The following is a 26,069-nucleotide window of genomic DNA, read 5'->3' on the forward strand; positions in this document are numbered from 1 at the left end:
AACTGGTATTGCCATTAGAGGATATAATGAGAAAATTCCCGCACTTGGCTACAAATGGATAATGTAGATATAGATTCTTAGAAGAATGAATAGGTATTTGGAGGAACAAAACGAGTGACCAAGAGATAGAAACCTATACAAGCATTCTCTTCGTTTGAAGATAATCAAAGCAGTAAACAGTCTGCTAACAATATGTGGAGATTCCCTTCCGTCGGCTTATACATCTTTTCGCAATAGTTCTCATAAGCATCACAACTTAGGGAGATGCATATGAGAAGTAATAAACGAATCAAAAAACGATGGATGGTGTACTGTTGGTTTCCTTGAGTCGCTGCTTTCTGCATCCACTTCAAAAACTTTATGATACAGTATGTATTTATGGTAGTATTCCACCTACAAAAAAGACACCATCCTTCAGTCAGTACCTCGAACCAGCAAAACTAACCCTCTTGCTAGCCCTTCCCTGGCTCCACTCATGACCAGTCTGACGACCATCTCCTCGATAACTCGAACTTTCATGTCCCCGACCACCTTGATGAAAACTCTCCCTTTTTCTGCAACCATCTTTGGGCTGATCCCTCCACCTTCTCTCATTTGAGAATCTTCTCTCCTGAATGGGGCCCCTTTCTCCTTGATTAGCATAATCAGTATATAAGTTCTTCGACTTTCTCGAGTTCCAACCCTGAGAGTAGGGCTCAGGATCTCCCCTTTGCTTATTTTTCCCTTTTTCCCAGGGGTTGGCATCGTTATTAGAATTATCGACATGTGGACTTCTCCAATGATGCCAGTTCACCTGTTCACTTCCCCTTGTAAAGCCTTGCTCCCAAGGATTGTCCTCCGTATGAGAATCTCCCGTCTCGTTGATATTTGTAGTCCTCTGCAGAGAGCTCCAAGCTTCACACTTCAAGTCCTCGCCACTCTCGATCCTTTTACAGTCCCAAGGATTTTCATCGGAAGACTCGCAATCCTTTTGCTCGGCTCCCTCGTGAAGTTCAGGATTGAAGTATGCTGTATCGATCTCCTTAATTAGTTCAGGATCAACATGTGAATCCCAATTTACTTTCTCAATATAGATATCCGGATCAGGCAGAGCGATTTCGCAGGAAAGGTCATTGATCTTCGCCCAGAATCGGTTCTTGCAATTTTGGAATGCTTCTTTACCGGCAGAATCATCCCAGTAGAGAACACTATCATGCCCAAACATACACTTCCTCGTGAAAAGTAACTTCCGCCATGGAACACATCCAATTGATGCACAGAATTCCTTCTCCCATGAAGGCACATTATCTTGCAAGCACACAAGAATGTGAAAAATGAGACAGAAAACATTGAAAATCCTTATGCAAAATCTTTCAAATGTACCTGAAGAAGATAACCAACACATAGAGAGAATAATGAAGTTGCATTCTCCAAAAAGTAATTTATTTTACATAGACAAATCAATCTTAAATAGAATTGCAATAAATAATTACCAATTTCACTGATGGTCAAACGGAATCTACCACTGAGTCATTAATCCCCTATGTGAAGCCACCAGGGTCATGCATGCCATAAGGTATGTCCACTTAATGCACAAGACCTCAACCAATGAATATCCTTGTATGAGTAGAGAGTACGGAGGTAGATATATACCTCGTGAATTGCATTTCATATATAACTTTCCAATTGGATCCGTTATAATCTTTCATTTATTTCTATGATCAATAACAGTAGATGAAAAGATAAATTCCCTAAAACTAATTGATCAAAATACCAAAATCCTAGTAGCTTTCTCAGTCAAAGCACGGAATGAAATACTTGCCAATCTATGTCCATGTACTATAGAAGGTATCGTACCCAACAATAGGAGGCTATGCTTTAATTGTGTTCGTATGAGTGTCCAGAAGATGATCAATGCCAATAGGAGCCTACAAATGGACACCCGATTCTAACAAATCCACAACAGTGAATGAAATTGGAAGCGGAGTAAACCGAGCTTAAAAGCAAATTGGAATCCCACTGTCCCTACAAAGAGGAATAGTGTGCCATGTGTCCAATGGAACAGTATCATGGAAAAATCTATGGTCATTAATTTTCCACCGAAGTTTGCAGTGCAAAAAGTCTCCACCTTTCACGGTGTTCAATTCCTCACTTGGTTTGTTATTCATAGTTGAGCAACCGTATATGAACTAAAGCACATCTCACTACAGCACAAGCAATGTGGAAAGGGTCCTTGTCACACGCGATAAAAGCCTGAAGCCGGAACACTCTCTGCTGATTTCACATCGATTTTGCCAATTGAAATATACTTGAAAAACGAACAGGGAAAGCTCAAAATCCACTATCCACTAACTCATTCTTAAGAAGAAGAATCAAAGGGCAACCATTCAAACCAAGAGAAAGGCATAACAGCTGGGGCAGGTCAGGAAATGGAAAGCAAAAAAAAAAAAAAAAAACCAAAATTCAACGAGCAAAAAGATGAAGAACCTCGATCAACGACCAATGCCACAACACCCGATCCATCTCCAAGAAATGAAACGACGCAAGATCGATGTAAAAGTAAACAAATGGGCGACAATTAAGGCCGAGTAGAACAATAAAGTACCAGGAAGAGCAGAGTCAGGGCCATCGAGCTCCGGGTAATAAGCGTTCTCCTGGTACATGTAGCGCTGAGGATTGTATTTGTACCTCCGACGCGAGTGACGGTGGTTCCATTTGCCCATACTGACCACAACCCAGAGACTCGCGGCAATCAGCACCCGCTCACACGCTCAATTTCCACAAGACACTGACATTCCATTCCGGGGCGAGGAAACTTCCGCAGCAGACGTCAGTGCAGAGCTTATCGGAACCGTACTGGGCTGAGAGAGCACTGTACCCTACTTGATTTTGGTGTCAGACGATAGCAGACTCTGAGAAAGAAGGAGCTCTGCTGCTCGCTCGTGCGCGAGCTCGGAACTCCCTTCTTCTTCTTCTTGCTGCTGCTGCTGCTTCTTCTTCTTCTGTTCGACTTCCACGAGACCGACGTTCGAGTCCTTTCCGGGCCCGTCCTCTTGCTTTTTGGGCCTGATACTGTCATTCCTTGCCTCCTTTAGTTGGGCCAACATCAACAGATCATACCTTCTCTTGTAGGATTTGGGCCAAAAAGAAGCCCAATCCGATATATTCTGCAATCCAAAAGCCGATAGGGCCAAAAAAGTATGGACGGGGCCATAAAATCTTCCCGGGCCCAATAAATAAAAATATTCTCAAACTTTCCGGTCCATATTATACTCTTCATGGGCTCACGGAGAAACTCTCCGTCGCCTTTGGGGCAACTGGCGACCCCGGAGGAGGGGTGATGTCTATTGCCCCCTCGTCCCGAATCGATGGAGATCTCAAGTATTACATGATCTCTGTGGATTCAGGAGGAAGGAGTCGTTGACAGCCACCACCCCCTCTCCGAGGTTGCCTAGCCACTCTAGGTGTCACCAATGACCTAAGAGGAGGGGCAGCTATTACCAGTGATTACGTCCTCCCATCTCTCCTTTTCGATCGCGTCAATCAGCCTTCTAAAAAAAATTTCATTTTATTCATTGAAAAATTAAAAATCCGTTAATTTTGACATAAAATTAGAAAGCATGACAAAAGTGAACAAAATAGCATAGGGAAAAAGATTTAAAACAAAAATGAAAAAAAGCAGTTGGAAGTTAGAAAATTGAAACTGATTTTTTTGGCTTTTCCTTCAATCGTTAAAAAATAAGAACAGATAACAATACACTTTGGTGTTTTTTTTTTTTGGGGGGAATAATATACTCTCTGGCTATTACTTCTTTGTTGGTGAGATTTGTTAACGTGTGCTTATGTCTCTAAGCTAATCTAAAGTACCTTGTGTTTATTGATCCAACGTGTTGAGCAGAATTACGGAGCTAAATGGACGGTATATTCCTAATTTTATTCTATTATTATTTAAGCAAGAATTTCATATTATATTATCGCTTTAATTTTTCTATAGTTTCATTTTATTGTAAAACAATATTCCTATTTCTTCTCTATTTTCATGGAATAAAAGAAAATAATAAAAATTCGATCACTTTCTTTTCATTATAAAAATTTTTACCTTTACTTAATTAGCTACAGCTACCAAATACTCACAAAATAAATCATAATTCTCATAAATCTAACAAACTTTTCATGAAAATAAAAATTGAGATTGGACAAAAATATGAAAGTAATTGCCCATGCGTGCGACCAATTAATAAGATTATATAACACCATAGAACGGATAAAACATTTAAAATTAAAGTTATGTTTATTCGGTCACATATACTCTAGAATACAACAAAGAGAATCCCGCAATCACGTATCCGTAATAAGCAGGCTGGTTTGTCTGCAATGTATTATATTGAAGTTGCTACTACTTACAACCAAAAAAAAAAATGAAGTTGCTTCTAGAAATACTTATAAATACCCTAAAAATTAAAGAGAGGAAAAAAAAAAAGAGCTTGTTCCCGAGCCGGTCGATCGAGTGAACAGAAACTCAAGCGTGTAAAATAATGACTCTTTCATATATATATTGCCCCCATATATAATGCATTTGTATATTAATATTTATTTATTTATTTATTATTCAGTTGCATACCCTAACCCTTGCAAATTTGTACAATATCCCCGGCCTTTCTGAAAAATAGGCATTTTGTCCCATCCGGTCAATATTCCAGCTAAAATAAGGCACGTGCCCTGCATGTGATATTTTTTAGGGGCAAAATTATATAATATCATTGATATTATATACATATGTGGTTTATGGAGAGTCCGATGGCCATTCTAGAATCTCATTAATTATTAGAAAGCAAGAGGAAGCCATCATCCTTTACATATAATTAGTCGTCGTGACCATGGTCAGATATATATACAGTTTATACGTATGTAGACAAATTAAACCCTATAGCTTTGCTTGCTAAAATTATTGAAGTTTCTCTCCACCAAGCAATGTTACGATGTTGCTTTCACAAAACAAAAGTATAATTAATTTGTCTTGAGATCGAACATATAATAATTATTGTACCAGAATTTTATTGACCTTCGACCAAACCAATATATATATTAGCTAGTCAGCACACAGATTTCCTTGTACACCATCTTGCTATAATAAAATATACAACAAACGAAAAACATATATGATTGGTCGTTGAAATTGACCAAGAACACTAGCTATAGCTAGTAAGACTGTTCAAACCATAGAAGCAAACACCCCATGCAAAAAACATTCGACCCGACTTAATTAGTTAATTTATTACTATTAATTACATTGGTTGAATCAAGGGCAGCGTAAAAGTGGACGCAAATGTATATGTACCTTCATCGAGGACCGGTCGACCGATATATATTAATTAGAACAAGACTGCTGCATGCGTGTAAAGTCTGGCGTTGAGCTAGATACGATATACATGGGCAAAAGACAAAGATTAATTCCAAGTTTTCGTAGCTTGTGGAATGACTCCTCCTATTGTATATTGTTGTTCCACGACACAAGAGAAAATGACGCAGCACATTAACGATAAAAATATCACTTGGGGTTAAGTTGAGAGATCGAGTACTGGCGATTGATGAGAGAAATTTGATCACTAAAGTAAAGAGCACTACCTTATTGATTTGAATTTAATGGTTTAGTCAAAAATCCAGCAGTCAATCTCAAGAGCCAACAAGCACACACACAATATTATTTGTACAAAATCAATTAGCTAGTCAAAGCGCATATCTAAGGAAAGTGAAATGCAATTTTTATTGATAACTACCCAAGCAGGAAGAGACGTGTCTGTATAAATAGAGATCAGGTAGAGGCAATTTACTTATATGCGCGTGCGTGTGTATATATATTACTCTTCTGCCATGCGGGCTAATTGGTTTGTTTTAAACGTGACACAAATCATCAACATGACTATATATATGTACACTCCACTTCTTCCTAAAGTGGTATTTTCGTTCCTCGACCGCACACACGATTACTCATCTAGTCACGGTTCATAAGCACACATATCCCTTGCTATATAAATAAATGAAATGGAATGAAATGAAATAATATCGAGATATAAGTGATTTATTGTATTTGGAGAATGACGAGTTTCTCCAATACTTCTTGTACCGAGAGTGAATGGTCGCCACAACAATGGATGATCTGGCATATATGTCACGAAAAGTAGTTTTCACGAGTACCAGGGAAAAAATATATATATATATATCTGGCATGTATATATATAGTTGTCACGAGAGGGACTGGACTCGAGAGAATAAGCATAGATTGGGGAAAGCGACTGATAAATCCAAGAGGCCCTCCAAAAGCTTCTCCTGCTAAGTATTTTGTGTTCACCAAAAACCCATATGATTGACCAAATTAAGTATGCGTAAGAGAATAAGAAACACCCACCCGTTTGATTTTAAAGTTATTTTTTAATTCTACTCTATTTATTTTCAATTCAACAATACAATTATTACTTTTTCATTTTTTTTCAATTTTTTTAATCATTCATTTCAATTTTTAATACTAAATTCTCTCAACTATTTATTACTTTTTTCATAATTCAACAACACAATCATTACTTTCTTTCAATTATTTATTACTTTTTCACATTTTTTCTCATAATTCAACAACACAATCATTACAATCTAATTAAATAAATATACTTATAAAGTTAGCTTAGAGTTGAGTTCAACTCTAATACCAAACAAGTCTAAGAATGTGTTTGGATTTAGAGTTTAGTTGAGTTGAGTTTTGATTTTAATTAGTTTATAATGATTGTATTGTTGAATTATGAGAAAAAGTGTGAAAAAGTAATGAATAGTTGAGATTGAGTAATAATTAAGTAATGATTGTGTTATTGAATTATGAGAAAAAATGTGAAAAAATAATGAATAGTTGAGATAAGTGGAGATGAGTTGAGTTGAGTTAAAAAAATTTTAAAATCAAAACACACTCTAAATCTCCTGATTTCGTACTACTCACAGATAGACTGAGAGAGCTGAGGGGAGCAGTTGTACCCCCTAAAATTTTTTTGTTATAAAATTTATATATTATGGTTCAATTTTTTATAAAAAATTCTTATATTCCCTAAATCGGAAGTATTATCATTCTATGCCCCTGAAAGAGTTTGCCCTCCCTTAATTGAAATCCCGGGTCCATCCCTGGCTACTACTCCACGTTTCTCGTGTTTTATTTTCCTTCCTTTAGTAAAGTTTGATGTACGTACGTAAATTATATTTTTTTACGATATTTTACCGTCAACTGGTCTGATGGTCTACAATTAAAGTTAATAATCGACAACAAACACATTGAATGCGTCTTGACGTCTGTGTCGTTTGGGGAGGGAAGCTAATGGTACGTATGGTGCTCTTTGTTTGCTTTAATTTGTTTGGTTAATTGCAGCTTATGAATTAGTTTTTGATTGGATGCTAATAAGGCACGCCAGAGTTGGTAGCTTAACTTGACTGGTCACAGTAGCTGTCCGCATGGCACGTTACAGTAATTCGAATGCGACAGAACATATATGTCTCGCTCAAAATAAACAGGTTCCAACTCTGATTTACGAGGTCTTCCATACTCAAGAACATTGAAATATTTCCTCTAGTTGCATGCTTTAAATATACTTTTTAACTTATTCCAGTCTATTACTGATGCACTGATCGTATATGTTCCTAAAAGTCCGTATTCCGAGTCCAGATCACGATCAACGCATGTATTAGTCCTGTTCCAATATAAAAAAAAAAAAACACATAGTACAAACAAGGATCCTTCATGGGAAGGTTTGTTCTGTCCGGGGTCAGTTCCTTCGGAGATGGGTTTTCCAAAACCTCAGAGGGAATAACAAAGGGTTGCATACATATACATATACATAAATAAATATGGAAGCCATTAAAGAAAGCTTTGGGCACAAAAAGTTGTTGCAGGAAAAGAAGCATGTGCAGAAAGACTTGCTTTTTTGACGTCGGCTTTGCATGCAAATACAAGGAAAGAGGAAGGCAGGAACTGAACTGACGACCATATCTCAAATCCTGTCCTGTCCCCACAAATTCCATCTCTACAATCCCCCCGTCTCATATAATAGTAGAATGACCAAAATGTTCCGGGTGGAAACTATATAGGCTCGAGGAAAAAAAATGACACGTCAACGATTTTCGGACATAACGGACATAGGCCCAAATATATGTACCCGGGCGCCCTTAAAAACCGAATCCTAATGTTATGTGTGGAACAGGAACATGAACTCTAATGCAATGTCCAGTAGAAAAGACTGGAAAACTATATTGGAAAAGGAATCGCAGCATAAAACTAGACTATACCAGACACGATGATCGTTTTGAATCTCATTAGCAAATAATGTTGAGCCAGAAAACAGCCATGAAGTCACGACCCTCGGAAATTTCTGGATCGGATAACAAAGCTGCTTCAGGATTCCATACAGATGCAAGATTCGATCGAAGCTCTTCCTAGTCTCAAGAGGTACCCCTGCAAAGGAAAGAGCATCATTAGGAGTGAGGATGCAGAAAAAGCATCAGCCCAACTAAAGAAACCAACACAGATGAAGAAAAGATGCGCGTGTAGATGTCGAACTAGAATTTACAAACAGAAGCACTGGTATTTCACTTAGTTTATGTACTAAAGTAGGCATGACATGTCTACTATTACATGAAAATTAAATGGAACAAGAGCGTTGATGATTAGCATGACAACCCTGGTACAAGTCTACCTACATATAAAAGAAAGAAACTCGCAGTCCGTTGGATGACCTAGTTCTCGGTATATATCCACACAGTTCATTCAAGTATACATGAAGTATTACTTAATCCAAAAAAGTATGCATGAAGTATTCAGATACCCGTTTCGACCCTTCTTAAGCAGTAATACTGTGCTTTTTAGCCCCCCGAGCCCGAATCCCGAGGTGGGGTAATTTCCTAATACTGTGCTATTTCCTCTCACCTCTGCCTTCCACTAATGGATCTTTTTGTCTCATTGGGACATGTAACGAGAAACTTGTGTTTTCACCTCAGGAAAAGTTCGATGATAAAGGTTGTCACGACAAAAATGCGGGAGGGGAGTAAGAAGGAAAGTTAAAGATTCGGACTTTTACAAGATTTCACTGCACATATCGTAGGAGGAAGAGACAAGCAAACACTGATTAAAGTGAAATAAAAGTTGGGATAAGGAACACGATAAGCATGATTAGTATATATGTGTAATCTCCTAAGGGCTCTTCTTTTTTGTTTCCTTCAAGTATCCTTAATCAATCTTGCATCCTAACGACCCGTCTAAGCACAGTCTCCTATTTATCCCAAAGCATGGAGATAATGATACGAAACACCATGCGTGATGCGTCGCTTCTAACCTGCTTCCCTATGTCCCAGGTACGGAGCATAGTCACTTGGTTCACCCTGATTCGCCAGCCCCCGATCTTCAGCAGGCCAATTGAGTTCCTGGGATATCTCTTGACGTGGCATCATGTCGTGTCGATCTGCTGATCGGTGATGGTAATGGGTCTGTGCTCTCAAAAGGGTCTCCATGGAGCCCATTTGGCCGCCCATACGGTCTCCTGAATGACAATTGTTTCGCGTGATTAGAAAATCAAAACACAATCCGAAAATTCTCTGTTCCACAAACTTGGCATCATGGAAACAAGTGAGGCCCACTGGAGGGCAGCCCCAAGTACGCGTAATGGCGGGCTGCTTTCCCAACAGAATTATTGATTCCCTTGAACTCAATCAAATTTTTTTGATTAATTAATCGATGGTCGGTCTCCTTCTAGAAAGCAAAGTCAATCAAAAAATTAGGTTTTTCACCACCAATGAGGGCTAGAAGAGGAAGAAGACTCTGATGAGTGCCCCCTAGTTCACACTAGAAGGAGGTGCCACTGCCACTTTTTCAATGGAAAAAAATAAAAAATAAAGAAAAGCACAAGGAGGAAGAGGGAATTTATTGTATTGAACTTATAATTGTCACGTCACATAAGAACCGAAACAATCGTCGTCTGACATATATATAAAAAAGAAGTGTCGCATCATTTCGGCACAACTCGACTTAATAAAATGTACCACGGGTCCAATTTGTGTCGGAATGATATGTCACTTCTACACACATGTCGGATGACCATTGGCAGGTTCATGTGCGACATGGCGGTCTGAGTTCACCCAGTAATTTTTCGAAGGAAATTGAGGGCCACCTGAGACCGTGGAATTTTATGTTAATAGCTTATTAACAAGAAGTAATTTTTTTTATATTCTTGAGTGAGTGTTGATTTAGACATCAAAGAATTGTTAATAATATAATCCTGGACAAGATGATGGAGAGAGGAGGGAGGAGGAGATTTGCTGTCTGAAATATGAGCAGAGACCGTGATCAACTTGTCAGTAGTGGGGTCAGTACCAGAGGAAGACAAAATACAAAGTCATGCAGCATTGGAACTATAGAAATAGGAGATATATATACAGAATAAAAGAAATCTAGGAAGGAAGTATTTACTTAGGATTCTATAGGGAATCTAACGGGACGAGTTAAGCCTGTTCCTATAACGTTATATGGGGCAAGACCTGCGCCTGATAGCGATTCCCACTAGATATTCGAGGCCATAAGGACTAAGGAGTCGCTGTTCCTTCGACAGAGATGTATTTCGAGTGATGTTTCGATTAGTTGGCTTAACTTTCAAATATGCCAAGCCATGATGATATCTCAATCTTTATGGGGTGGAGACAAAACCGGAACTGGCCCAGGAATTTGGTCCCGTTCTTTCAGACAAAAGCTGAGCTGAACCATGTTAATGACAATGGGCAAAAAGCCAAAAGTGTGGAATTTTAGTCGAGCCAACCAGGACAAAGGCCGGTTGTTCTATGTTCGGTTTTCAAGTATGACTTGGTTCCATCGAATCATTAGCCCCTCTGATCTCATTCTCAACCATTACAAAGAACGGTTTAAAAAAACAAAACATGGGAATCTCTTCATAGGAACAGAAGATAGGCTCTAGTTGGAATGGAAATACCAAACAGGGGAAAGGAGTGAGCGAGGCTGTGAGCTCAGAATACATGTTTTTCCGAGTATTACCCTGGAGCAAGTTGTCACCAAATTTTTTATTTTTTATTTTAATAAAAAAAAAAAGGGGCGAAAGAGAACGAAAACAGCGAAAGAAAGCAATCAAAATCAGGACAACCAGACCCATAAACAGGAAAAATCATTCGCAAAATTTACGTACCAGTTGAGTTCAGACGCTGGGAAAATTGGCCTCCGCACGCCTAAGGTGGAGTTCTCCCTGTTGTGGTGGCCACAAGGGTCCCCAAGAACACAAATCATAGCCTGAGTTCACGTGTCAGATGGACCCGTAAATGGCCCGGGTGGTCTTCTACCTTTGGCCACAGCTGAATTATGGGGAGGCCCCATCGGTCCCTGTCAGCAAATCTGATATTAGATATGCCTGTGCTTGAATTGTAGAAGAAATGAATCAGAACAAAACACATCGCCCACCAACAGAGTATCATCAATCAGTAACTGTGCGAGCAAAGACGCGACAAGATCGGGCAACTTTCATTACCCGTTCTTGCAAAGTTTCCGAATCAGCTTTGGTTTCTATAAATGGAAGAAATGCACCGGTTAACACCATTAACGAGAAGATGCTATTGGAGGCAACACTCTCCCCCTTGGGTATGTAATTTGGTTGTAACCAAAGAGCCAGAGATTTGTGAAATCTTTCTTTCATGTGACCTTATTCCTTCATCAACTTGGCTTATATGCGAGTGTGATGGCTGCTTCTTTTCTCCTCTCTCTCTATATCTCTACATCTCTCTCTTGAAACAGAGAGCCCAAAAACAAACCCCTAAGACACTCCCACCTTATATTCACCGAGTAGGCGGTCTTAATACGTCTGCTTGCCAATGAATATAGGTTGACTCCGCAACACAAAATCGTCTTCTCCCCCCCCTTTAAATTCTGTCCTCAACCCTCCATTCCCTTGGCTCTTCTACACCTCTCCTTTTGCCATTCCTGCTTTCCCACCAGAATACAACAACGGACACGAAGCCACAGAAGACTAACGTCTTCAAACTACCCTGACCCGTCCAACAAAACATAGGAAACAAGGAAAAATGATAAGGTTCCTCAGACAGAAGACAAACATCACCTCCATCCTGGTCGTCAGAAGCATTACCCTGCTGCTGTTAAGCTGCACAGCGATCAGAACTACTGTTGGTGTCATCTCCAGCATCCCTTCTTCACTAGCAGAACTGCCCCTCGATGGTCATCTAAGTTTCGATGAACTTCACCACATAGCCAAAGACTTCGGCAATCGATTCCAGTACCTGCCTTCTGCGATCCTCTATCCAAAGTCAGTTTCTGATATTGCTCTCACAGTAGAGCATATCTGGCAGTTGGGCCCTTACTCGGACCTCACTATTGCTGCTCGAGGCCATGGACACTCGCTCCAGGGTCAATCACAGACCCACCGAGGAATTGTGATCAACATGGAATCACTCAAATCCCCACTGATGAAAGTCCACAGGGGGAAATCCCCATTTGTGGATGTATCGGGTGGAGAATTGTGGATAAATATCCTGAGAGAAAGCCTGAAATATGGGTTGGCGCCGAAGTCCTGGACCGACTACTTGCATCTGACAGTTGGTGGCACTCTGTCAAATGGGGGAATTAGCGGGCAGGCATTTCGACATGGACCTCAGATTAGTAATGTCCATCAGCTTGAAGTTATCACAGGTATGACAAAGCAATATATCTAAAAATAAACAGTGAAAATGTGGCAGAAGAGGTATATCTAAGATATGATAGACAAATGATCTGACCATTTGAAAGTAAAAAACTCTTCACCTTTTCATTTATTGTGATAAGGAGATAAAATGATAAATAACTCTACTGAATTTGGCTGCAGGAAAGGGGGAGGTAGTGAAGTGCTCAGAGAAGCAGAATGAAGACCTCTTTCATGGTGTTCTTGGAGGACTCGGCCAATTCGGGATCATAACCCAAGCGAGAATTTCTCTGGAACCGGCACCAGATATGGTAAGCAAAATCTTAACATCCATTAGGCATATCACGTTATGTGCATGCGTGAAAGATTCAATACAAAACACATGCTCTGGAGAGTGCATGCATTTCTACATTTACCTTAAGAAAAAGACAAATCAGTCTCTTATAACTAAAAAACAGAGAATCTTCAACAGGTGAAGTGGATCAGAGTGCTGTATTCAGATTTCGAGACATTTACGAGGGATCAAGAGCGTCTGATATCGGAGGAGAATACATTTGATTATATTGAAGGATTCGTTATAATAAATAGAACAGGCCTCGTAAATAACTGGAGATCATCCTTCAGCCCGCAGGACCCAATTCAGGCCAGTGAGTTCAAATCAGAAGGGAGAACTCTCTTCTGCCTTGAAATGGCCAAGTACTACAAGCTGAGTGATTTGGACACAGCAATCAAGGTGATGCCTTTCTCTAAGTAGATGCATGAAACTGGTGAAAATAAATTGGTCTTAATGATAATAAACCGGTGGTTTTAATAAATGTTGCTTTTATATATTCTTGCAGGAAGTTGAGAGATTACTTTCTCAGTTAAATTACGTCTCGTCGACGCTTTTCCTATCAGAAGTTCCATATATAGAGTTCTTGGACAGAGTCCACGTATCAGAGATCAAACTACGGTCAAAGGGTCTGTGGGAAGTCCCACACCCATGGCTCAATCTTTTGATCCCAAGAAGCAAGATAGACATATTCGCAGCGGAAGTCTTTGGCAATATCCTAACAGACACGAGCAACGGGCCCATCCTCATATATCCAGTCAACAAATCAAAGTAATGGGTGGCAACAAAATAGGCTCTTAATCTTTTTCATAATAAAAAAGTAAACTGAGAAGGACTGATCCGATCATTTTTATCTTTTGGCAGGTGGGACAATAGAACTTCTGTTGTTATTCCAGAAGAAGATATTTTTTACCTGGTGGCATTCCTTTCTTCTGCAATTCCCACTTCAACAGGAACTGATGGCTTAAAACACATACTAACTCAGAACACAAGAATATTAGATTTTTGTGAAAGAGCAAATCTTGGAGTGAAGCAATACTTGGCCCACTATACTAGGCAGGAAGATTGGAAGAACCATTTCGGTCCACACTGGGAATCCTTTGTACAGAGAAAATCTGCTTATGACCCTTTAGCCATTCTTGCCCCGGGGCAACAAATATTTCATAAGGCAGCCCCCTTCTTGTGACCCTTTTGCTCTTTTCCTTTTCTTTCTTTTGTCAACTTAGAAGAGGAACCTCGCAGAAGGCGAGGGAGAACGCCTTAGTCACTTATACTGTAAATTTTTTGTGCTAGTTTATTTAAATCTCTTCCTCCTGACTTCTCAATTATCTTAAATATAAGAGAAGAATAGGAGGTGGTTGCGATTTTCTGTTAAACTAGTGGATGTAAGTGCCCTATTCTGGAAAGTAAATGTTGGAAACAAAGAGGAGGAAAGCAAATAGTTTTCAATTCATTGAAGAAGTTTTAATCAAATCACCGAGTAGAAGATGCTTTTATGGAAAAAGAAATACTCAAGTGATAAAAATACAGCGGCCACGATTTTAACTCTTTACATGCGGAAGCATCATGGAATCTCTACTAACATACTCAGGTAATCCATAAGTAAATGCGGACGAAAGGACATTAACTTTGCTAGACAATCAAATAAAGCTACCAGGCCTATAACAAATTAGCTGCTGCTAATAGATTTCTAAGACTCGTTTTCTCAATATATTGATGACTTCAAATGGAGAAAATGATAGAGCCAACAATTTACCTTAAAAGGACCAATAGAAAGCAGTTAAGGCTTTCAAAATCAACCTTATTTAAGCAAACCTGGAATGTAATAAGCCAAGACTCTTTTCAATTTTTAGTATGAGTGCATTCATTAATGGCTTCCTTCTCCTTATTCTTCTTCTTCCGTCTCTGTATTTTTTTTTCCTCCCTTTGTTTATAAATGTACATTCACACAATTCAGTTCCACCAGCAATAACTTTCTGAAATTGATGATAACTTTCTGAGATGTTTTCACAGCCCACTCCAATAATAAAACAATTGGTCCGATGAGCATATGACATACATGTCATGGTACATAGGCAAAAGGAGAAAGAAAGCCAAAAAGGAGCAGACTTTAGGGCCTCAGAATAACTGGGGTCATGGGTCGTCTGTCAATGGTGCACAAGAAAACATGTTTCTTTTCCGTCACTGTACTTGTAATGTCTCTTGAAGTTTTAAGAGTGGACTCTGAACTGACAAAGGGGTCATCTTTAAGATTCCAAAAATTGCAGTGGCTCACATCGTTTGCATCTGCTTTTAGAACCAGTCAAACTGCCGAAGACATTTCGGATGAGTTTAGGCACTTATGATAAAGTGAAGGCCCAATTCAGGAATATTCGCAACGAAAAGGAATCGGTCGCACATGCAAGAGATTTGAGATAGCAATAAAGAGATTGAGCACTTCATGGATACGTGGCATCCATGGCAAAGAAGTAGTGATAGATTGATTGTCTATTGAAATCAGCATCAAGACATATTCTTAGTTATCTACGAAGAATCAAGATATCAGCAGAAGATATCGTGAAAAAAACTATATTCTTTATATCTAGAAAGCTGCAATAAGAGTAGATATAATTATCTTCAATTGATACCTGATAAGTCTGATGCTACTATCCTGGGAACAATCACGGATGCTGTTTGAGAACCAGAGACCAGAAAGATAATTCTGATTCACCCGAAATCATATCACTGAAAAGATCTCCACCAGTGATACGCTGAAGGAAAGATTTGCAGGGTGAAAGACAGGTTATGATCCAATTCCAATTGGTCAATGGAAACATGGGGGGCCGACCGTTTGCAAGAAGAAGTCTTTCAGGCATCTCATACAACTGGAATTTGTTCTCAGTCCAGATTCCAATAATGTTGAAATGATTCCTTTACTGTGCAGCTCCTGCAAATGTAAGTAAGCTGTCAAAAAATTGCTCTACAGCTAATAAGCTGCTTCCTGCTGATAATTCAGACGATGAACTTCTTACATGCAACTACAACAGGTAAGCCACAGAAACAACTTACACAACTAGGAACCAGAAGAATCCTGACATAACTGTGCTACAGCTAGCTCGAGTGTTTTGATTATAGCACCCCCCACCCCACCCCCCAAAAAAAAAAAAAACGAATCTTTATAAGAATCAAGGATGTCCCACCAAAGGCTAATCTAATCCTGTCCCTCGTTAAACCGTTACTAACAGGTCTGAGACTCATGCTCTCTCCCAACATCAAACCGAAAGAAAACATTGAACAAACACCAAAAACTAGCACTGCATTCAGAAGCATGCATTGTCAGGAATACCCAGGAACCTCACGAAGAACACATCCGAAAAACATGAATAACTTAAGACAGAACTTTTTTTATCACTCATCATCAGGAAATTGAAAACCTCCTGCAGTCCCCTTCTTTAAATTAATCAAAACCAACCAAAAAGATATATATTTTCCGCCCACAAGATAAATATATCCATTAAACACGAAGCTCCCAAAAAGACTAGCAATCAACAGAGACGGAAGAACTGTTCCTTTCAGTCAAGCAAAGCAAACAGGGCACGAAAGGCACGTGGCTGTGCTTTTACCGCCTTCCTTCGCAAGTCAAGCCATCAGCCATCAGAGCAGAGCTGCTGCTGCTGTAGGAATTTTCTTTTTCTTCTTTTTTTCTGAGTTAAATTTTCTCTTTGCCTCTTTGGGTTTGGGTTCTTGTTGAAGATCCAGAATAGGCCCATAGAGAGTGGGGCTGAGAAGCTTGCGTCCTCCGACTTAGGCCTAGCCTTGACCCAAAGAAAATGGGGCTTAGCCCACAATTGCTCGACAAATCCGAGGTTCTTCGTCAGAAAGAGTTGAGTTGACGAACGAACCTCCTGTCTCTGCTCTGGCTGGCTCTTTCCTTTCATCCTCTCTCTCCCTCTAGAAATGGTTCATCCGAGCAAGGAAGAAAGGACAGGAACAAGACTACTGTTTTTACGTACTGTAAAATTGTCAGTTGCATCTCTCTTCTTTCTAATCATTCAAGCTGCAAAATTGTCAGTTGCATCTGTTGCCTATTGAAGCAGCGTTTTTATGAACTGTATTACATACATTGTAGATATAGAAGTAGACAATTGCGACTTTTTCTTGGTTTTTCCAGCAGACGTAAGGAAAAAGAATTCAGTGTTGCTCTTGGAATTGTCCAGAAAAAGATAAAGATTAGCTGTCGGCGCTATTCATGTGAAAACAAAAGCGGATTTCGTGTCCATCGCGTCGGACGTGGTTTTATCCTATTCAAGTTTTACTTGTTTTCGACCGACGCGTTCACATTTTCTTTTTGTGACGAGCTTGGTGGGGTTGGTTTAGCTTGAAACGGAAAGCTTTGATTCTTCCAAGTTTCCGATGGTATGATCTTTTATGACGGTCGTAAGAGTCACAAGACAAAACCCACGTGGTTAAACCCTTTCTCGGCGGATCTTCTTCTTCTTCTGTGAAGAGCTTGGATTGAACTTCTGGGTTCTGGTTTTAGAAGCTCGTCTCGCGGGTGATTCATACTTTGGGAGGATTTGCTTGGATATTTGAGTTCGTTTGCTTCTGCATGTTCTTGAAAATCAGAGCTTTTAGTACCAGACAGAAAAAGAAATCTTGATTTGGCAGCTTGGTTAGATGTGTGAATGTGGCTGTGTGATTGCCTTGCATATCGTCGGCTGGGGTTGCCTGCTTCTACCTTTTTAGCCATAATTAAGGGTTAGTTTACGTTTAGTGGCAAGAAATTCTCATCTTGCAGATTCAGTTACATCGAACTTGCTGGTTGGAGAAGGAAGTACAAGGATGGTTGGGACTACCGTAGATACGACCATTAATGCCTACTCAAATGGGACTATTCAGAATTCAAATGGTTCTCTGGTAGGGAAGCTCGATGAGCTCCGTGCCCTGATGGGCAAAGCAGAAGGTGACCCCCTTAGGATTGTGGGGGTTGGGGCTGGTGCTTGGGGCAGTGTCTTTGTTGCTATGTTGCAAGAAAGTTATGGCCATTTGAGAGATAAGGTCCTGATTAGGATATGGAGGAGACCCGGTAGGTCAGTTGATAAAGCAACAGCTGAACATTTATTTGAAGTGATTAATTCAAGGGAAGATGTGCTGAGGAGATTAATAAGGAGGTGTGCTTATTTGAAATACGTGGAGGCAAGATTAGGAGATCGGACACTTCATGCTGATGAGATCTTGAAGGATGGGTTTTGCTTGAACATGATTGACACCCCACTTTGCCCTTTGAAAGTTGTGACCAATTTGCAGGAGGCTGTTTGGGATGCTGATATAGTTGTAAACGGGTTGCCTTCCACGGAGACCCAAGAAGTTTTTGAAGAGATTAGTCAGTATTGGAAGGAAAGAGTTTCGATGCCAGTTATTATATCTCTTGCTAAGGGTGTTGAAGCTGAGTTGCAGCCCGAGCCCCGTGTTATAACTCCGACCCAGATGATCAACCGAGCAAGTAAGATTCTTTTATTTAGTTTCTTAGTTTCTTTGTTTGAAGGATGATGCTTGACCAATATCAATATGGTGAGACTACCGCTTTGTGAGTTGAATGCATTGTTCTGTTGGCTTTTCCTTGAGGTGTCTGTGGCTGTTTTAGATCTTCATTTGCTGAGAATTGCTGCCTACTGCTGATTATCGACGTCTATATTAAACAAAGTACGGTTGACGAGTCCTCTGAAGGAAATGTGTTTAATGACTAGAGAGTTCAATATATTATTGCTGGTCAAACCTAACCATGCTGGTGCAACTTATGGTCTGTGAAAATGCTTGCAGCAACTAAGGTAGAATTGCTCTTTCTTTCTTCATTTGCAAATTTTGATGTTTTAAGCTAGGCAGTCCTTTGAATATGTTTATTTTTGAGAGCGGATATAGTAGTGCGAAAAGATTATATAAAATTTGAAGTTTATTCAGCTTATTGTTTTAAGGGGAATACTGCAAGTCTGCAATGACTAGCAACTGGCAGCTTATGCTGGTAGAAATATGACAAATATGATATGAGGAAATACTTTCTGAATATGCTAAAGTTTGATTTCCGCAAGATGATTACAATATGCTGGTATTCACTTACGTCTTGGGGACTAGCCTTCTTTTGGAATGGTAAAACGAAAGGCCTTATCTCATCCATGTGTTCATAAGCATAGGTGCACTCAATGATCAATAGTCTTGAAAGGCAGTTGGTGGGTTCTAGTCAGTTACTCTTTTAGAGGGCTGACCATCATATGCATTTCTAAATGAATTCCAACTTCTGTCTTCCTTCATGTAAACATTTCTGCATGTCTAAGGCCAATTTATCCACACAAATGGCGATGGTTCAATACATCTCACATGCTCTAGGGAGCCCTGAGGCATTTTATTGTGGAAGCAAGTCTGCCTTTTTCCATTTTCCATTAAAAAAACCCAAAATGTGAAAGGGTAGTTAGTGGCAGATAGCGATTTTGAAGATGTATTTGAAATGAGAAGTCCTTGAGTTCTGTGTCTTCCTTTATCGCTTATTCTGATATCATGTTTTGCAGCTGGAGTGCCTCTCGAGAATATTTTGTATCTTGGAGGACCCAATATTGCCTCAGAGATTTACAGTAAGGAATATGCCAATGCCCGGATATGTGGGTCAGCAAAGTGGAGGAAGTCATTGGCCAAGTTTTTGAGGCAGCCCCATTTTATCGTGTGGGACAATGGCGACCTTGTCACTCATGAAGTTATGGGTGGATTGAAGAATGTCTATGCCATTGGAGCAGGTATGTCGAGGGAGAGAGAGATGAATTCATTAGCCCTTGTGCTTAATTTTGGATAGGGATGTCTCCACTTTTAATAAAGGACATTCTAAGTGAGGCGCTCTTAAAGCTGAAAACTGCTTTTGGAAGTTGTTTCGAAAATCACCGTTTCTATAAACTAATTTTGGTGGTCAAATCTTTGTGTTTGGAGACACTTCCAGAAGTCCCATATCTTTCTGCAGATTTTCTAGTATAAAAGAAATTTGATCTTTGAGCATATGTCAATGTCTACTCGAATTTCTGCAGGTATGGTTGCTGCTCTTACAAACGAGAGTGCAACAAGCAAATCGGTGTACTTTGCCCTCTGTACATCTGAGATGATATTCATAACCCATCTGCTAGCAGAGGATCCTGAGAAGCTCGCAGGCCCCTTACTTGCAGACACATATGTGACTCTCCTCAAAGGTCGGAATGCTTGGTATGGACATAAATTAGCTCAGCGTGAACTCAACCTCGAGATGGGTGATAACATCAAGGGGAAGGGAATGATCCAGGTATTTCATTCAGCATTCGCTAAAAATATCTTCCAAAGCTTGTAAAATGGATAATTTTGATTTTTTGAGCTTGGTGTATTGAAGCGGAAACTTCTGAAACTTTACTAAGTTGGGACTCCACTCTTTTATGTCGTGCTATAGGGTGTCTCAGCTGTGAAGGCGTTTTACGAACTGTTGAGTCAGTCGTGCTTAAGTTTCCTCCACCCCGAAGAACAGAAACCCGTTGCTCCTGTTGAGCTCTGCCCAATACTAAGGATGCTTTACAAGATATTAATCCTAAGGTACTGTAAAATCTTAAAACTGCATTCTCAGTTCACTAGAGTCCCAGAACCTTTACTCAGAAGCCCTTTCGCCAGATTCAACTCTTTGATGATTGTTGATTGACTGAGAAAATAAATTACTGTTATATGATCAAGTAAAAGTTTGTTTTCTATGTGATCGTTCAGGGAGTACGCTTGCGAAGGAATTCTTCAAGCGCTAAGGGACGAATCAATGAACGATCCTCGAGACAGGATCGAGATCGCACAGACCCATTCCTTTTACAGGCCATCACTTTTAGGCCAGCAGCCACTGTAACTGATCATTGATTTGTTCGGGCGAATTTTGTATGTATCTATAATATTGCTCTGGGAGGCTCTAGGTGCGTGCTGTTCTTTTTCTTCTAGCCCCACGCTTCATCATCGATCGCATGGACATGTTACGATCTAGTGCGGCTATTCTTTTTTTTTTTTTTTTTTTTTTTGTGCAATGCCTGTAGCATAACGTACAATCCCGAGATTCTGCTTTCTGTAGAACGCACAACGAGTCAAGTGATGTTCACGTTACTGATGTTTAATGATATATAATACCATCGTTTCCTGTATAATACATACAAGCTTTTTATATTTTATTTTTGGATGAACTTTTTTTTTTTAAATATTTTTTGTAAAGGATTCCTGTAATAAGAAGAAGGTAATTGAGCCGCCAAATGCATAGAAGTGATCCTATGCATGAACTGTTAAATTTTTTGTAAACCTCCACTGTTTATACTATTTTCTCAAATTTAGCATCAACTCTCAAATTTTCCAAATATAGCAGCGCGTTACCCAAATTAGACAAAATATATCATCTGTTTTCAATTTCGTTACGGTTCTTGACGTGACAACTAACGGCTGTCAACGTGACCTATTGATTTTTAAGCTCAACCATCAACCCTCGACCCTCAAGACAAGGTGGCCCGAGTCCGACCACCTCTCTTTAGGGGTTGAGGGTCGGCGGGGAGCCCCCAAGCCAGGTTGGGGCTCCCCTCCCCTCTCCCCCTGTTTTTCTATCAAGAAAACGAGGGAAGAGGGGAGGGGCCCCCCCGACCCAACTGGGGGCTTCCCCCTCCAACCCTCAAGGGTTGAGGGACGGCGGTGGAGTCCCAAGCCTGGTCGAGGCCCCCCTCCCCTGTTCTCCTGTTTTTCTATCAAGAAAATGGAGGAGGGGGGCCCAACTCAGCAGTGGAGCCCCAAGCCGGGTCGGGGCTCCCCCTCCCCTCTTCCACCGTTTTCGGATGACATGATCAGCTACATTCCGAATCTGGTTGAGATTAGTTTTTGGAATTGTAGAAATATCCGACATCTTCCTCCACTGGGTCTGCTGCCTCATCTCAAGTCCTTGAAGACGGCCCATCTAGACATGGTCGACTGCATAGATAACAATAACGGCAAAGTTTTGGGCAACGATGTGAGCACAAGAGGAACGACTTCTGATACAATAGTTAGCAAGGGGAGGACCATCAGACTATGCTAAAAAAGTCCTTTCCACGCCTTTCTCAGTTATATATCGTCAAGTGGCCCAAGCTGACATCTCTGCCAATCCTTCCACAGCTTGAGAGGCTGACGCTTTATGATGTCAACGAAGGAATACGACACGGGTTAGCAACTCAGCTTGAAGCATTTGACAACTGGGGGGACGAAGACTCTTGAAAAAGTGCCAAACGAGTGGCTGCATGGGCTCGTTTCCCTCTCCAGTATGGAAATTGCTCGTTGACCTCTCTGTCTCATGGTATGCAAAATCTGGAAAAAGCTTGAACAACTTCATATTAGGGAGTGCGACCAGCTTGACCTCTCTGTCGATGAGGATGGGAATGCACTGCAATTTCAAGCACTCACGAGCCTCCGACATCTAACCATCTATGGAATCCTGAAACTCATATTGCTGCCGGAGTGGTTTTTTCATCTCAGTGCAATTTCAAGCACTCACGGGTTTTCCAAAATAATTTGGGCCAGAATTTCAAAAAAAGAAGAAGATATGGGTCTTTTTTTAAAAATCAGCTGGATGAAGAAGGGCACTTGTCATTGTTATATTGGAGGTTAAAAATCATTAGATCACGTTGGCAGCCGTTAGTTGCCACGTCAAGAACCGTGACGGAATTGAAGACATATGATATATTTGATCTAACGTTAATAACGTGCTGCTAGATTTGAAAAATTTTAGAGTTGATGTTAAATTTGAGAAAACGGCGTAAGTTTTGATCTTCCAAGAAAATAAGTGAACTGTCAAATTTTTTTAACAAGCATAACATGGCAAATGGCAATTGGTTTTTCTCTCTCTCAGTATATATGACTGTGCCTTTACTTTTTTAACTTTCTGTTATCCACTTTTTCCTTTTCTTACTATACATCTCTGTTATCAGAGATGATAAAAATAATAGTTCTGTATCTCTCAAAATTATACGAGGATTGAGCTTCAACTAGTCCAATGTCAGAGAGTGAATCGCTTGGAGAATTGGATTTTGTTTTTAGGTAAAAGGAGAGGGGATCCTATATGTACAGAAGAGAATGGCCCGATAAATTATATTGTGGAGCTATGGTAGTAGGCTCGATGGGCCGGCCTAGTTCTTCATTGGCCCGGCCCATGGTAGTAGTAGAGCTTTGTATGTATTATTGTATGAGAGCAAAGCAATGCCATTCCAAACACAGCACAACACAACACAACGACGAACTCGCAGTCGCAGGAAGAGAGAGAGAGAGATGTCTCTGGTAGACTACGCCTCTTCTTCCGACGAAGACGCTCCCGAGGTTGATGAAGAAGGAGAAGAGGAGCGGAAGGAGAAAGTAGAGAGAGCTGAAGCCCCGAAGCTGGAGCCTTCTCCTCCGCCCCCTGTTCTTCCTCAGAAGCGGTAATCATGCGAGCTCACCATTTCAGTTCTTGCTTCATATTGCAATCAAATCGCAATGGCACGACTAGGGCTTAGGAGTGGCATGTTACTCTGTAATCTTTGCTTTGAGAACAACAATTAGGAACTTATCGTAAGGTGGCAAAACTAAGAACTCGAGGCTGAAGGCAAAATGGTAGACGTCTTACTTAGTGAGAGACTATAAGTTTTTTATTCTTCTTTTGTTACCGCTGTGGCTCCTTGAGGTCATGCTTGTGTTTTGGAGCTGTGGTTGGTGAGCTCGCGTTTTTCTGGATGCTAGAAAAATCATTCTCTTTAGATGAATTCTCACTGTTCGAGTTCGATGAGTTGCCTTTAGTAGTTTCGGTACAGTCAACGTGCTGTTCTTGCTTATTTGGAACCACTCATTCTTGTAGAGCAAAACTTCTGTTGTTCGGCTTCCGTACGCCTTCAATATGATCGTACTTTCGGTTGTCTAGAGGGCTGGACATGGGAGACCGATCTATTTGTCGGATTGGGTATCCGTGCAGCAGCAATGCTTCAGGGTTTGAGTGCATCTGTGGATGTCAAATCAGTCTCCAATTGAAGAATTGCTTAGCTTTATAGCTTGTTTCAATGGAGGATTTGGAGGGATGGGAATGAAAGCATTTACATGGAGAATGTTGCTATTCTAAAACCTTTAAATGCGGTCACGGCCATGGGGAGGAAAAGGGAAGTCATATGTGATGTACACAGCCATGGGGAGAAAAAGGAATGCCATACGCGTTGTATCCATGGTGATTCGATTCTTCACCATCCATAGAGTGGATTCTACTTACTGATAGATGCTCAGTTGTTCTATTAGATGATGAGGATAGTTTCATTTGCATGCTAGCCAGTGAACTGTGTGTAAATAGAAGCTGGTGGCGGTTTGACATCATTTCAATTTGCTGCACAGTCGTCACTAGTCATTTAGTTACTATTTCTTCAATCTTCACAAGCACGAGAAATGTCACAGTGAATGCTATTTAACTATGCTTATAGAGGTTTTGGTCTTAATATTTTGGCCATTTGTATACTCTGCACGTGTAGGACAGCGCCTCCTGCATCGAATCAGCAGGAAGAGAACATAGCTCATTCAATGATGACTTCTGTTGAGAAACTTCCCGATGTTTCTCTTCTGCTGAATAGTCCTACTCTTTCATCAACTGTGTCAAGTGGTGGTGATCATGCTTCTCGAGTCGCGGCGGCTATGGCTGAAAGTGCTTTACGAAAGAGAGATTCTAATGCTCCGTCTTCTTCTGCACCCCGCAGCAAAGTTCCCAGAGGGACATTGCCCCACACAAAGAATGTGCCCGACACTGGTGGTGGTTTACTAGTTCCGCCCCAGCTTAGTGGAAGGTCAGTCATAGAACCATGTGTTTTACATATATTCACCGACTTCTTGGGCAATGGATGCTCTTCCCTATTTTTCTTTTCTTTTACCTGCCATCTAAAAACTTGACTGGCCTCATATTCTGAGTTGTGTTTGAAGAATTATTATGTCCAAGGACAGTGATGCATCAACAATGTGCGAGGAGGTGTATTAGTATTTGTAGTATATGTCCCTTTTTTCAGCTCGAAGAGGAGTCAGATAACGACACTAATAATTATCTTTCTGTTCATTGTGGTCTATTGAGAATCAAGATTTAACTGAGGATTCCCCATATATTGCTAATCTTCTTCTACCAGTTTCCATATTAGATAGTTTTTGTTAGCATTTCCCATTTAAGCACAATTACATCTAGGATCGATCCAATTCTCCCTGGCAGGCAAAACACGTTATGATTGACGATTACCTGGGTTTACTTTTTTGCAGGAGCAACGTGGTCACCGAAGATATAAGCAAGTTATTTGCTAGACGACATACAGATCCTTCATCTGGCTAGGAAGATTCACAAACAGATGCCGGTTTCTAATCCTGTTTGATTTGTACCTTTAGAACACGGGAATGGATAGTATGTCATGAGAGACGAGACATCACCATGTAAAGAAATCCGAAGAACTTTGGCAATCTTATCTCATGTGATGTCTGTTGTATTGTTGTGAGAGGGGCTCAGTGTATACATTGCATGCTCATTGGAAATGCAAACTTTCTGCTTTGTCGGGCAGGAGTGTTTATTTATTCTTTATTTGGAAGGGCTGGCTATTCATGCAATGGTGGGTTTTATCTCAAAGCAAATTAGGTATGTTCCTTTGCCCCATTGGATGACTAGCTGGACTTGCCCCTGATATCCCCCGCCCTTTGCATCACTTGTTTGCTGAGCATAGTTAAACTGGTAGGTGAAATCGGATACAATCAAACTCTTGGTAAATAGAGCATAGCTCTGTATAGATCAAGCTGATTCTTTAGCTCTTGGGACCGCATTAGTTATTGCTGCATAGATACGCCAGGGGGTTCTATTCGTTTCCTTGAAAGAAGCATTTTGAAGTTCTTCAGGGGATTGATTATTCTGAATTTTCCAAGAGAATGAAAGGTAAGTTTCAGAAGGATTTCCCTTAATTTTTGTAGGGAATGTGTAGATAATGATGCAGAAAGAAAGCTAAAAATTCCCATACGTGGAAATTCCCCCACAACTTTTTCTCCCCACCCACCCT

General features: G+C 40.4%; 4 protein-coding genes and 1 long non-coding RNA gene across 6 annotated transcripts; 3 read left to right on the top strand and 2 right to left on the bottom strand.

The window, feature by feature from the left end:
* Positions 1-27: 27 nt before the first annotated feature.
* Positions 28-2,973, bottom strand: LOC116188301. Its single transcript, XM_031517570.1, has 2 exons — positions 2,585-2,973; positions 28-1,287 (listed from the first exon to the last, which is right to left on the bottom strand). Exons 1-2 carry the CDS (start codon positions 2,700-2,702, stop codon positions 419-421), a joined length of 987 nt encoding a protein of 328 aa, XP_031373430.1. The 5' UTR covers positions 2,703-2,973; the 3' UTR covers positions 28-418.
* Positions 2,974-7,832: 4,859 nt separating this feature from the next.
* Positions 7,833-16,743, bottom strand: LOC116198208. 2 transcript variants are annotated; one of them, XR_004155164.1, is made up of 5 exons: positions 16,069-16,743; positions 15,648-15,946; positions 11,193-11,383; positions 9,339-9,542; positions 7,833-8,461 (listed from the first exon to the last, which is right to left on the bottom strand). It is a non-coding gene; the product is annotated as an uncharacterized LOC116198208 (long non-coding RNA). The 2 variants fall into 2 exon arrangements; XR_004155162.1 differs by lacking the exons at positions 7,833-8,461; positions 9,339-9,542; positions 11,193-11,383 and adding an exon at positions 14,978-15,327 and having other exon boundaries at positions 15,648-16,743.
* Positions 11,920-14,337, top strand: LOC116198188 (cytokinin dehydrogenase 6-like). The gene is made up of 5 exons (XM_031528545.1): positions 11,920-12,700; positions 12,873-13,000; positions 13,162-13,422; positions 13,529-13,791; positions 13,885-14,337. The coding sequence occupies exons 1-5, from the start codon at positions 12,079-12,081 to the stop codon at positions 14,204-14,206; spliced, it is 1,596 nt and encodes a 531-aa protein (XP_031384405.1). The 5' UTR covers positions 11,920-12,078; the 3' UTR covers positions 14,207-14,337.
* Positions 16,744-16,928: 185 nt separating the features above from the next.
* On the top strand, positions 16,929-21,176 carry LOC116198198 (probable glycerol-3-phosphate dehydrogenase [NAD(+)] 1, cytosolic). Its single transcript, XM_031528556.1, has 5 exons — positions 16,929-18,502; positions 19,560-19,781; positions 20,064-20,311; positions 20,453-20,592; positions 20,758-21,176. Exons 1-5 carry the CDS (start codon positions 17,842-17,844, stop codon positions 20,885-20,887), a joined length of 1,401 nt encoding a protein of 466 aa, XP_031384416.1. The 5' UTR covers positions 16,929-17,841; the 3' UTR covers positions 20,888-21,176.
* A 2,058-nt stretch (positions 21,177-23,234) lies between these two features.
* On the top strand, positions 23,235-25,603 carry LOC116194469 (protein PRRC2A). Its single transcript, XM_031523314.1, has 3 exons — positions 23,235-23,456; positions 24,525-24,833; positions 25,291-25,603. Exons 1-3 carry the CDS (start codon positions 23,239-23,241, stop codon positions 25,358-25,360), a joined length of 597 nt encoding a protein of 198 aa, XP_031379174.1. The 5' UTR covers positions 23,235-23,238; the 3' UTR covers positions 25,361-25,603.
* The last annotated feature ends 466 nt before the right edge of the window (positions 25,604-26,069 follow it).

The sequence above is a fragment of the Punica granatum genome, chromosome 1 (assembly GCF_007655135.1).
Source record: "Punica granatum isolate Tunisia-2019 chromosome 1, ASM765513v2, whole genome shotgun sequence".
NCBI classification, from domain to species: domain Eukaryota; kingdom Viridiplantae; phylum Streptophyta; class Magnoliopsida; order Myrtales; family Lythraceae; genus Punica; species Punica granatum.